General features: G+C 42.8%; 1 protein-coding gene across 1 annotated transcript in view; it reads right to left on the reverse strand.

The window, feature by feature from the left end:
* Positions 1 to 455: 455 nt before the first annotated feature.
* Positions 456 to 12,997, reverse strand: part of LOC143365660 (uncharacterized) — a 58,971-nt gene continuing 46,429 nt past the window's right edge. The window contains exons 9-19 of the mRNA XM_076806031.1: positions 12,117 to 12,268; positions 11,078 to 11,276; positions 10,040 to 10,192; positions 4,201 to 4,494; positions 3,725 to 3,866; positions 3,372 to 3,523; positions 3,094 to 3,283; positions 2,573 to 2,732; positions 2,086 to 2,209; positions 1,864 to 2,012; positions 456 to 1,404 (exon numbers count right to left, since the gene is read on the reverse strand). Of these exons, the coding sequence (XP_076662146.1) occupies positions 1,216 to 1,404; positions 1,864 to 2,012; positions 2,086 to 2,209; positions 2,573 to 2,732; positions 3,094 to 3,283; positions 3,372 to 3,523; positions 3,725 to 3,866; positions 4,201 to 4,494; positions 10,040 to 10,192; positions 11,078 to 11,276; positions 12,117 to 12,268 (1,904 nt within the window). The 3' untranslated portion in view covers positions 456 to 1,215. The remainder of the gene's footprint in view (positions 1,405 to 1,863; positions 2,013 to 2,085; positions 2,210 to 2,572; positions 2,733 to 3,093; positions 3,284 to 3,371; positions 3,524 to 3,724; positions 3,867 to 4,200; positions 4,495 to 10,039; positions 10,193 to 11,077; positions 11,277 to 12,116; positions 12,269 to 12,997) is intronic.

Genomic DNA, 12,997 nt, shown 5'->3' on the forward strand with positions numbered 1-12,997 from the left:
TTTCATCTTTGCTCGCGTGTCCTTAATTAGGTTCCTTATTATCTTAAGACGGACAGGACTTCCGGAAGTCGATCGACACGGAACCCACCCAAAAAAAAGTATCACTAAACCATAAAAATTCGTGCGATTGCAGGAAGTATTAAAAAGCGATTTTATAAATCGCAACATTCTGAGCTTTACAAATACACTGTTGTTTTAGACGTTCTACGTTTGATTTTTAATAATACTTTACACATCCCACGTTTGATTTTGAATAATTTATGAAACACAAGCAAACTCAACAGTGTGAAAATTGTTTCGAATTACGGTTTGGTAATTTTAAATGGCACCAGAGTTTCGATGCAGTCGATGCAGTTTCATATTAAAAGAAAAAAAAATACAAAATATTCACGTGATTTTAGACTCGCACGAATTTTCACAGTTCGATTAATAGAAAATGAATATATCCAGTCGAGGTACTTGGATGTTTTCTGAGTGGTTTTAACAGCTATTTCATCCTGGCTTTGATTTTTCGAGTTCTGTGTCGGTCACTTCTCCACTGTTCCAATGAATATCGTTCGCGCGTCTTTAACAGATACAGAAGAGTAGTCCCGATAGAGATCGATCACGTGTCTAGCGACCATTAGGCTAGCGACCAGCGACCAGCGTTTCCCGAAGCTTCCGAAATATTTTTATCGCGGCCCGCCCGAATATTTATAACAAAATATGATTCACAGATCCGTTCCCGCAAGATTTTTAATGCTTCTACATTTTACAGTATGACTCTTCTAATATCTTCCGAGTGCTGCTTCCTTTTTTTCTGGGGAGGACCGATACTGTCGCAGTACGAGAAACGCTGGGTTAGGCTATTTTTAGTATTGTCTTCACTGTCGTTGCAAGTGTAGTCTCGGTAGGAATAGTAAAAAAGTACAGCGTTTTCTCGAAAGGAAAATTGCGACTCCTCGGCTATCAAGTGAACATCGAAAGTTCTTTGTTCGCGTATCTTGCTACAGTGCTAATCAACGGAACATCGATGATTAATATTGTCATTAATGTCGTAAACACCGGAACAGCTCGACGAGCATGCTCTTCGCGATACAGTGACTTATTAACAAGGTGCACGCGTACGTTATTGTTATGATTATTGTCTTACGTTAACGCTCCGGTAAGTCTTATCGATGATCGGACAATTTTTCAAATCCCCCAATCGGTCTCGGTGTATCTCTTCATGGTTGTTTAACCCATACTATAGTCGGTGTTCGCCGCCATCACGTTGCGAATCCACGGTACGTATTTCGGCACGTAGGCGTAGATCCCTGGCAATTTAGGGTGGGCACATTTTATCCCCCAACTTACGATACCACCCACGAACCATTTGTCTTTCTCTGTTTCGTCTTCGCAGAGCAGGGGTCCTCCGGAGTCGCCCTGTTGATTAAAAAGGTTAACAAGAATTAGAGATCAGAACAGTTTGAAAGGTGGAATACAATTTTTGAGAGCTTCTTATTATCTTGAAGAATATTTTAAGTACATTAGGAATCCAAATGAACCAGTATTATTTTCAAGATTTACAGGGCACTTTATATTTCATGGGTATTTAGGAATTCTAAGGGTCATCATTTCTAAAGGACTAAGGATATTTCGGAATTCAAAGGGTTATCGATTCTAAAGCTGTTGGTAATTTAAAAGTCTCACATTGTAAGGACTTCAGTATCCCTGAGAATCTTAAAGGAGCAAGGACACCGTGATTACTTCCAAGGATTTTAAGATTTTTAGGAATGCAGAGTCAAAGCTTGTTAAAAAAGAAAAAATAGTGACCACTTTCTATCATCCCTCTTCCAGATATGCTCGAGTACTCGAAGGGCTTTAAAATTCGAAAAAATTTACCTGGCACGCGTCTTTACCACCATCAGGATAGCCAGCGCAGATCATTCCGTCCGTCACGTTCAATTCTTTATACGCAAGCCATAAGTTGCAGATCTCTCGATTCAGGACTGGAACCCGGACTTCGTTCACCGCTAGCTCGTACTCGGACGCTGTAAGATTATTTGCAATCGTTAAACGAACCAATCAGGAACTAAGCAATGGCAGGATTGTTGCTACACGTACTGTCAGAGACGTTCTTCTTGCCCCAACCGATCACTGTGCACACGGTTCCAGGAACGAGAGGCTTGTTAGCTGGTGGCAGGCAAACTGGCCTCAAATCATCGTGGAACTGGACTCGTTTCTCCAGCTGACAGAAGCAACGTTTCATTTCACAACATCAATAATACTTCGGACCATTTTCATTATGAAAACTTAACCCTTTGCACTCGGAGCCATCGATTCTAGACTCATAATGTCCCCTTAGAGGCGACATCCGAGTGCAAAGGGTTAAATTGAGAATCACTTGTCAACAGACTGCGGAATTTTTACGCGAAATAAAAATTGTTTGCATCGATTGCGATGCACAGGAGTGGAACAGGAATTTATGTCTCTCTTTAATAGTTTTCACAAGATGCAAGCGACGTGTCGGTATCCTTTAATTCTTCTAATCTTTCCGCCGTCTGAAATTACTATCTACTTGGTAATTTATGAGAGTGGAAGGTGAAGCTACCTGGAACAGAGCCACATCGTTGTCGTAAGCGATGCCGAGATTGTAATTAGGATGGGGCACCACTTTCTTCACCTTCAACTTCTGTCCAAGGTAAGTGTGCGAGTGTCTCCTAGTGATCCCCAGCTGTATCGTCCAACCGGATACGTCAGAGTAATTGTAACTAAACAGCATCGGGAACAATCATTAACACCTTAACGCACGATATCGAGTGAGACTCGTAGCAAAAAGAAGAAACACGAGCCTGACTCGTGCTACTTCGATCGCACCGGACGCAAACAATTCGCACAAGTTCGAGAACACGTGTTGTTGATTTTATCAATTCCATTCAATTTTTATCGATTCCAGATTTAATCAATAGAATGTAGAAGGACACCGGAGTACAATTGTAACTGAACTATCATCCGATTTGTTAAGGACTCGACTAGTCCTTAAATTAAGTTTAGAAGGACTAAATGAAATGACACACTGGTGGGTTGAACACTGTGGGTGGATTTGTGAAGTGAAAATAATAATTGACTCACTTCCCGACACAGTGACCCGCAGTCAGAATCCACTGATCAGATATGAGGACCCCTGCACAGTAGAAGACCTGTTCAGGCCCGCCCAGAAGCGCAGCCAAGAATGGCCAATCGCCTGGCGCAGATTCGACTCCTCCTACGATCCTTGTCTTGACCTTGGAATTCCCATGCACCGACCTCCTTCGCCCGCAAGCTAGATCATTAATGGCACGTTTCATTGTTGGGTGAACGCAAGTGATATAGATTAACGTTTGATAGTTTTATTGCTAATTTTATGCTACCGTATTCCGAGCACTTGAGCTCCACCATGGGATAGGGCTGCCGATCAGTGATGCACTCCTGGAATTCCTTCAGCAGATTCCCCTGGGAAGAGTTGGCGTCCCTTTGCGTGAGGTTGGTGTCGTATGTCGTCAATTTAGACGAATCTGCCACTCTGCAACAAAAATAGAGAAGCCTTGGAATTGGGAAGCAAACTGGAGTAAACATTTGATCCTGCAAAGGGCTTAAGACCCCCTGGAAAGTCAGCTGTTCAAGAAAATTAATGCTTCATGGAGGCGTCAAGTCTGCAGGAAGCCTATGGCTTCGATGATTCTAGGTCGAGGAACTCGGAAAATTGAACGATTGATTCTCTTACGTGTATCCGAGCTTGGCGCAAATTGTTTTGGCGGAGTTCGGCTCCCAATGCGAGATGCAAGCTGGCATAAATTTTCCCACTTCAGCGTGGAAAACTTCCAGGCGTCCTTCAGCCGTGTCTCCGTTCCTTTTGCTGAGTCTCACTGGAACGACGGGCATAGGTAAGTCGAACAATTTAAATTTTTCAACCCCGTATCTTCCGAATAAAAAATCTCCTTTCATTCTCTTAGAAAAGAAAATCTTTATATTAAAAAATCTGATGATAAGATCCGAACACTAAAGAATCTAAAAATGCTAAATGGCATTTTAAAATCTGTTTCCATTTTGATAGAAAAAAATTCGAATGCTCCTGAAACCTGGGTCGAAACGAAGAAATTTCTTCCATCTCTTCGTTTCGTTGTATGTATGTTATGCAGATGATACGAAGCGTTCGATAAAATTTGGAAAAGGTGTTCTGACGCGTAGAATTTTACTTACAGCAGTAACGTTCGTCCTGCCCCCATGGACAATCCATGACCCCGTCGCACACGTGATTGGTCGAGATACAAGCCTTCTCGCCGCAGTGCCAAGGCGATTTCGAGACATTGTTCTTCGCCAGGATCGGTTTTTTCACGATCTTGGTATTGTGTACCGATACCCCGACGCCGGAAGTAGCACTGCAATGCACGCAGCCGATCTCGTCGCTGTGATCGGCACAGTCCAAGTGGCCGTCGCATCGCCAGTCGACCGGAATACATCTGTTCCCGTCGCATTGAAACCCGCTGGTGCATACTGTGCAACGCGGAGAAACAGATATCAGACACCCCAATCACTGTGAAAGCCCCTCAAACCCAAATGTTCAATGTAAGAGTTTCGTTCAAATTTTTATCTCGGGGACCCACATAAAATTGGATTTTGTTATTCACTTTTCACGACGTTATAAAGCTTTATTTTTCAATAGAAAAATTGTGTACGATAGACGAAACTTTGCTGATCGAAACAAAAAAAGAACCAATTAGATCAGACAAATAGTTTCCCAGATAAAAATTCATAAGTATAGCCTGATTTCGTGGACATGGGAACGATGGATTTCTCGTGGACCCATAAAAGATTGGATTTTCTTAACAATTTTTTCACGACGTTATAAAACTTTATTTTTCAATGGAAAAATTGTGTACGATAGACGAAACTTTGCTGATCGAAACAAAAAAAGAACCAATTAGATCAGACAAATAGTTTCCCAGATAAAAATTCATAAGTATAGCCTGTTTTTTCGTCGATTGTGATTTTCAATAAAACAGGAGACGACGAAATGTGATGAATTTATGGTAATACTAGTCATAACAAAATTTTTTAAATAACGTACTTTTATAGAAATTGACTGCTCTACCACAAAGCCAATTGAGCGCACGTACATTCAATATTTTCTCACTTTTGTTATGCACAGTTTTTTAACGCGCGGCAATAGAAACGAGTAAACACGAGGATTGTTAAACCAGCTATCTATGAATATTCTCTCGAACGTTCATATTTACCGTGCGTTTTCATGTAGACGCGTGCCGGTGAATTTAAACCAATCGAGCATTTTTACTCGCGTCCTGTGCGAACCAATCGAACCGTCGTTTATGAGTGCCATCAACGCGCGCCCCTTTGAGTAAGTGGAATAATTGCAAGATAAATATTTAAACGACAACAGGTAAATATTGAATCTTTCGGGAGGAACGGAGCCTGTGCGTGTGCAACGGCGATCGAGAATAGGTAATAAATTGATAGCCAGCTGCACGGTTTTGTCCTTTTTAATTAAATATCGGCGAGATTCATCGAGGCGTGCGCAGTACGGAAACACAGAAATGTATATCGACTACATTTCCCGTTTCGCTTTTTGCATGAAATATATAATGACTGTTCCGAAGCCACCTGATGTTCGTTTTAACCTTTTAAGAGACGAGCCAACCCGCCATTCGTGTTCTCCATCGTCGTTTAATAATTTTTAATTTTCCTTTTAGTTCGATCAATAATCGATTTCACAATGTCCCGCTTCGTTACGTTACAATTTTATTAATCTTGTATTTATTTTATGCGTCTTAAATCTTGTCAAGGGTTTGGCATTAAACGATAATCCCGCTAGCAGGTTGATAGCTTGTATTTTGCTGTACGTCAAAGAAATTTCATTGCAAATTTATCAAAAATCTGTGAAAAATATTAGGACCGCTCGGATTAAAGTATAATTTCTGTACCGATACGCGAGTATTAAACAAATTTAGTTAGAACCAGTCAAGTGGCAACGGGGGTGAACGAATCGCCGTGATAAATGTTAATGTTCAGTTTTCGTATCGGCAAATAAATGATTTCGATTTTCTGGTACTTTTATGATGTCTGGTGCGTCAGCATTAAATCAACTTCTCCGCTAACGTTACCGGGTTCATTCCCGTTTGATAAATGTCCGCGACGGTATAAATGCATAACGACGTCTGTTCACCTAACCGGTCGCAGTGAACTCCGCAAAGCGTCCCGGCGCCGAAGATTACCCGTCGTCTGATCGTTTAATATAGATTTTGCAATTATGGTTCCATTAGTGGCGGCACGTGCGACGTATCACGCACGCGAGATCGTACCGTAAGCTGCTGCACACCGATACACGGATCCACGTGCCGTATTACCTTGCCGCGCAGTCTTTCCGAACTCGTTTTTCGAATTTTTTGGATGAAAAAGAAACGAAGTTTATTCAGTGCCGCGATTCAAAGAAATCAACGACAGAGACGGCTTTTTTACAATTATTCAAAATTTTTCTGGCGGTGAAAGAAGGTACATTTTACTCGATCGTAGCTGCAGAGAAATTACGACGAAGTTGACAGCGTATTTTGAGAAAGTTCGCGTTAATCACCATCGGATGCACGTCTTAAAACCATGCACATCTTATTCCATTCATTTTGTCTTACTTTCGTAGTAGCAGAAATATAATTTAGATTCTCGAGCTAAAATTAACATCTTGTATAACCAAATATGTTAAAGCGGTGCGTGCAAGGAAGTGAAAAACCGACCCTGAGACGTAAACTAGAAAACAGAAATTTTGCAGATCGGCGAAGCAATAAATTCGCAGACAATACGACTCGAAGTGGTCATTAACACCGAGGAGCGTGCCCCAGCCGTTTTTGTGCAACTGTGAATTCTGTTTCTAATCTAGGACGTGGCAGGTTCTAAATTTCTCGAATATAATGATCGGGTGAAACGGGATGAAACGGCGTGCGAAACGTAGAACCGGGGAAACATCGCGTCGAACCGGATCGATCCGGAGCGAGCCCCGTAATCAGAGCGCAATTTAGTCTTAATTGACCGCGAGCGTAAATGAATCGGTTTATTAGCGACGGGGATCGATTCTCGATTGCGCCATTCGTACGCCCGGCAATCGATAGGCGACACTTTCCAGCCCTTGAAACGCCGATAGTCGATTCGGTAATTGCGTCGTGTGACTCGGACTGCGATCGTTTAATCTTCCTGTTGTCTGACCAACGTCAGCCTCTACCACTGAACCAGCGAAACTGTAATGAATTTACCGAAATTCTCCTCTTCAGACCGATTTCAAGAGTTTCGATAAACTAACACGAATACTTCTCGAAGGGATGCTTTCTATCTTTCATTTAATGATGTGGGATATCTTTGAGAGGTTACAGAAAACCTTGTTCCATTATAATTCATTCTATCAGTGAAATTCTATTTACCGCCTTCTCTGCTCGGGGAGACAATTCGATAAATGTTCCGATAACTCAATCCTCCAATCAATGGTCGTAATCTGATAACTACTGTGCGGATATTTATTGCATTTGTAGCCGGTCTCCTAAGCTGCACAACTCTAATTTCTCAGTATAATGGAGGTTTTAATAAATCTTGATAAAAAACTCTATATTGGATTTGTAATTCGTAAAATTGCGTTCCTACAATCCCGAATAACATATCGTTATTTGGTGCTTTCAATTTACTTCACATCCCCTCGGTACGTTGGATAAAGACTCGCATTCTTTTTTCTTTTTAATAACGTTCCGCCTACGCAACATTCCGGAAACTCCTAAAAATAATAATTTCAGTAGTAGATATCATTGAAGGGGATGTCTTAAAAAACTACCCTCAGAAAATCGAATCTTTTCGATACCCTTACCAGTGGTCTAAAATTTTGGAAAAAATTCAAGAAGTTAATGCACACTTACTGTTCACCTTAGGCGTCGTTAGGATATTTGACATAATTTTCAAGGAAGGCCACATAAATTCAGAGGTGTTTCATACCTCTCTTAAAAGAAGAGACACAGCTCGAAAGAGATACAGCACGTCTCAAAAAGTATTTTAAGCAAAGCCGCAAAGTACAGTGTGTGAAGAAATGTTTGGTCTTGGCTGCCATAGGCGTATCCTACATCTTTGGATCGATGAAGATCCGCAAAAAAAAGTTGAATTTCAGTTTTTATCGCATCGATTTTATCGAATAAAAAAATTTGGCCTTGAAATTCAAGGTCGAAGACAATGTCGCGGCAACTTTCCTTACACCCCGTACCCCGTAGAATTTCCTTTTCCATAAATCAGTTTGTCGATAACAAGCAATGATACCAAGTGAGTCACGAGCGTCTGGCCGACCAATCGCGGATAATATCACTGCAGCGACCGAAACGAACCGTCGCGTCGCGTCGAACGGATCCGACGAACCAAGAACACGTTCGGAACAATAAACGGGGCCGGGACAATTAAGGAAATGGGATTAGATCGCCGGGAAACGATCGGAGAGTCGCGCGATCGAGCCGCGAAGGCCGGTCAACAATGGGAAAAGCGTTCCAATAGGAGGGAGAAAGAGAAGAACAAACGAACGGAACAAAAGAGACGTGAACGCCGATGGGAACGCAAACAATGGATAACGGGTTTAGAACACGTTAGTCGGCAATTGGTCCGGCCTGTACCGCCGGAGAAGTATAACTGACGGAGGCGTTGGCAGCGCGGTTAAACAAAAGACCATCGTCGGAGTCGCATAAATATTTCCGGGCCCCCATTGTCTCCCAGCAATGTTGGTCGTCCGTTAGGATTCGTGTGCGTCTCAAGATTTTTATGGGATTGATTTCTCGCACGGAATTTTCCTCGATTTTTCTTTTGTGACTAACAATTCCGATGCTTTTGAGTGAACATCTTGAAATGATGTTTGACGGGTCTAATTTAGTTCGATGTCGGAACGAATTTTGACGTACGCAGAAGCCGGGTCTCGAAGCGCGAAACGGTGAAGTTCGATGGACGTGTTCCTCGATTCGCAGTCGAAAAACAAAATTAGAATCGCGAAAGAAGCGACGTCCGAGCCCTCCGGGAGTTTGAATGCTGACTCGTCTATATTCTAGCCGTCGTCCGGCTGTCCCGGCGAGATTATTTTAATCCCACGATTATCCACCTCTTTATCAAATGCCCGGGACTTTATCCACTAGGCTTATCCCTGCTGAAGGAGCCGGACAAATGGTTGCCGAGGCCTTGAACGAAAATTACGAAGTGCCCGTGGCCGCCGGACGAAGAGTTACGGCTCGACACGAACCGATCATTCGTTCGTAATGACTAATTTCGTGGACTTTCCCCGTCGATCCGATCTCACCTCTCTCATTTCCGGCGTGCCGCTTCCAAGATTGTCATTCTCAAAATTCTGTTCTGGTCTTTCTTACTTCTCGTGGAAAGCAATGACTCGCAACGGTTAGCTTTTACTGTCTTCCTTCTTTGTTTTAAAAGAAAAAGGAAAATTTACCAGAGAGTGGGTATCGATGAGATCGTATTTCATTCTTTTAGTAGAAAATACCTGATTTTCTTATTTTTTAATATCCAAGACGACAACGTTTGAAAAATATGGAGACTATCAGAGCTTTTCCTTCGGTCTTCAACTAGAACCTTTGGCACCCTTATTTATTGACATTGATAGTATTTGAAAAATAGTAAAATTGGTAGGGTGGTTACTGATAACGTTACTAAAACATTGAACTACATTTCCCTGATTCTTTATTTTGAAAGGCGAGAAACTTGTCAGAGGACGAGTATCGATGATCTTGGGAATATTTTGGCCAATTTCTGGTAGTTCTATTTTCTTTTTTTTTCAGAACAATGGATTTTGAGGAATATGGAAACGAGCGGTTTCCGAGCATCTTGGACCACGATTTAGTGTTTTCTTATTTCTCGAAAGCGACACGGGGTTCGAGGAACGAGTGGTTGATCAGAGTGGGCGGCCCGGCGATCGAATCAGCGTTTCCCAGGGGGAACTGAACGAATCCCCAGGAGCACAATATCGGTTTCCCTCGACCGAAGTGGCCGGGATCGAGAATGTTGTTCCACTTACCAGGTTTCTCCGCTCTTCTAGCCGCCTCTAGAACTTCCTGGTGTCCCACGCACTCGTCGGGATTCGAATTTTCCGGGAATTTCTCGCATTCCAGATACTGCGGCAGAGTCAGCCCGAACACGTCCAAGAAAAACCCGCAGCGTCTCTTGGTCTCTGGAAAAAATTTCAAGAAAAAGTTCTGTTATAATTTACACAACCATTGTGGCGTTTCGATGATTAATTCCCTACGAGATTACACAGATCAAATTAACACCTTCACAGCCGGCAAAACCAGCTAGTCTTCTCCGCACTTGAATACACGACGAAAGTCTTATATTCTAACAATTTTAGCATAAACCGAGATAACTAGAGATGCTTAACATATTCTTAGAAAGACGTATGTCGCTTTCAAATTTTGTTCCTTGCTGTTTTAACGATATTCGAAACACGAGCGCACTCGTGACCGGCTCGTAAAGTGTCAAGAGCCAAGACTCCGTAGATTCGCGATAAGGTAGAGTGACTACGTTACCGACAAAGATAGGCGAAAAATGGTTTTACGCGCTCCAACTTTTCGTCCTTGTATGAGAATATTTTATCGCTGGGAAAGGACTCATTCGAAAGAGGAAGGTTCAATCTAGCGCCCGCTTGTCGTGAGCTGACGAGATTATGCAGATATTTAGCAGTATAAGCGTTGGAAGTAGGCCAAAACTTGACGATGCGCATGCCGCGGAATCCAAGCATTCTTATGCCATTGGATGAGTTTTCTGGATGAAATCGAGAGTAGCGCGCGCTAGAAAATATCTCCAGCTACAAATTCAGCTATATTTTGTCTTGATTCTCTGCGAAACAAAGTTTAGTCACTGACTTAAGACCCGTCGGATGAAGACCAAGGCGGATCTTAAGTCAGTGGCTGAAGGCTGTGAACGGAACTTTATACAGCAGTTACCGACCTCCTTTCTCTGAAAAAGTCACGTGACTACCCTGGGCTCTTAAGAGGGACAAAATATTGTTGAGTGTAGAAGATTTTTGCTATTGTTTGTTCGTGTAGGAACTACTCACGGAAACAGAGGCTGCGGCATGGTCGCACAAGCTGTCCTCTGGATCCACATTTCGGCACGAAAACACTGCAGAGGAAGAGGGCTGCCAATTCGTAGCACTTCACTTCTATCACGGTATCGTACAGCTCCAGCTCGTGTTGCGCGTCCCTCTGTCCGCAAGCGCCCATGTAATTCGGGAAGACGGTGAAATTGTACGGGATCTGGAGGAACCGACAACGGACGGCACACGTGAACGCGTCTGGCATTTAATTAGGAGACTGAATAATTAGCGGTCGCCGGTGTTCCGCGGATCGTAAGCGGGCGTGCACCAAAAATCCCGAAAACGCTCGTACCTTCGAAGCGATTCAAAATTCTAGAAGTCTTGCGCAATTACGAACCCACAATCTCTTCTTCCAAGCGTTTGTTTGTTCAAGTTTTTAGATCCGAAATGAAGAAGCCAAAATACACTGACACGTAACATTAAAAACTGGCACTCTCTTAGAACGATCGTTGTAAAGGAAAAGCTTCGATCTTTAAGATCGTGGTGGTTTCAGTCCTGGGACAAATTTTTTTCGTACCCTACAGAAGTTTCAATTCGCAGAAATTCGAAAGAAAGGTACCTTCAGTTTCCCGTCTATGGCATAATGCAAATACGTCTTTGAAAACATTGAACAGGGGGGTGTGATAGCCTGAGGCTTTACGCTTTGAAATGAGCTCGACTAGATTACTGCACGATTCTTTTCACGAAGTTATAACAGTTTAAACATCGACAAATAACAATGGAGGGAATCGTTCGGAAGAACCTGCGTCGAAGTTGCAAACGGAGATCCTTTCAAGGATTTCCATATATAATTTTATTATATTGAATGCACGGAGTGACGTCCCGTTGCGTTCACGGTTTGGAATGCAACGATCCGAGTCGGAAGCATCGACAACCGCGTCGGGCGCTGTTTTAACCCGATTCGACGAATCTCGAGAATCTCATGGACGAATTCCTCGGAAGTTTATTGGGAATCGCTTCGAAGAAGGCAGCATAGATAGAACGCGGGGGTGGAGTTTACCTTGTGGTACTTGCAGAAGGTTACTATTATTGGCAGACAGACACCAGGCATCGGATTCTTCTCCCCGATCATCCGCGGCGCCCGTTCCGTCATCGTGATCATGTTGGTGTAGATCGTCTTGTCCTCCAGTCGTATCGCAGTCTCAGGGTTAGCTATTTTGAATTTTTGAAAAACGATACTGCATTAATTATACCACCAAAATGTACATAGTTTCAATAGCAAGTGAACTGAGTCACGCGTGGTGCAGTAATAATTTGATTGTGGTCTCAATAAATTCTTGCATTGTAATTCGGATATGAAAATAAATCAGTTTGATCGTCCCTCTCCCATTTCCAATGTTAAATATACACAACTGCCTGCACACCGACCTCTGTGTGTCCAGAGAAAATAAACTACTGCATGCTCAATACTTCATATTAATCTTTCAAAAACCAGTGAACGTATTTATTTAATAAAAATACTAAATTGCGGTATTTTTTCTGTTTCCCGTATTTCCAAAATTTTTCAATTCTGCTGGGACTTTGGAAATACTAGTGTAAACGATAAATCAGACAGTAAGACGTGTTGCCAAGTCCCCGAAGGGCAGCGGCGGTGGTTCGGTCGCGATCCGTTTCTGAATTATTGGAAATTAAATCCCCCCCGGGGTCACTTAGATAACACTAGATAACGCAATCAATTAGATAACGCTTCCCGCGTCGAAGGAGTGTGTCCGACTCCGAAGGATTGAAACGCGCGATACTTCCACCTGCGCTTGAGGGACCGCCGGGAACGTGTTTTCGAAAGCCACGTGTCAGTCGCAGGTGCGATTCCTCGGATACACCCGGCCAATTATTCAACGTTCTCAGTGCCACGGTTATGATTAAGGTTTTCTCGCGCGACTC

The sequence above is a fragment of the Halictus rubicundus genome, chromosome 2 (assembly GCF_050948215.1).
Source record: "Halictus rubicundus isolate RS-2024b chromosome 2, iyHalRubi1_principal, whole genome shotgun sequence".
In the NCBI taxonomy this organism is placed as follows: domain Eukaryota; kingdom Metazoa; phylum Arthropoda; class Insecta; order Hymenoptera; family Halictidae; genus Halictus; species Halictus rubicundus.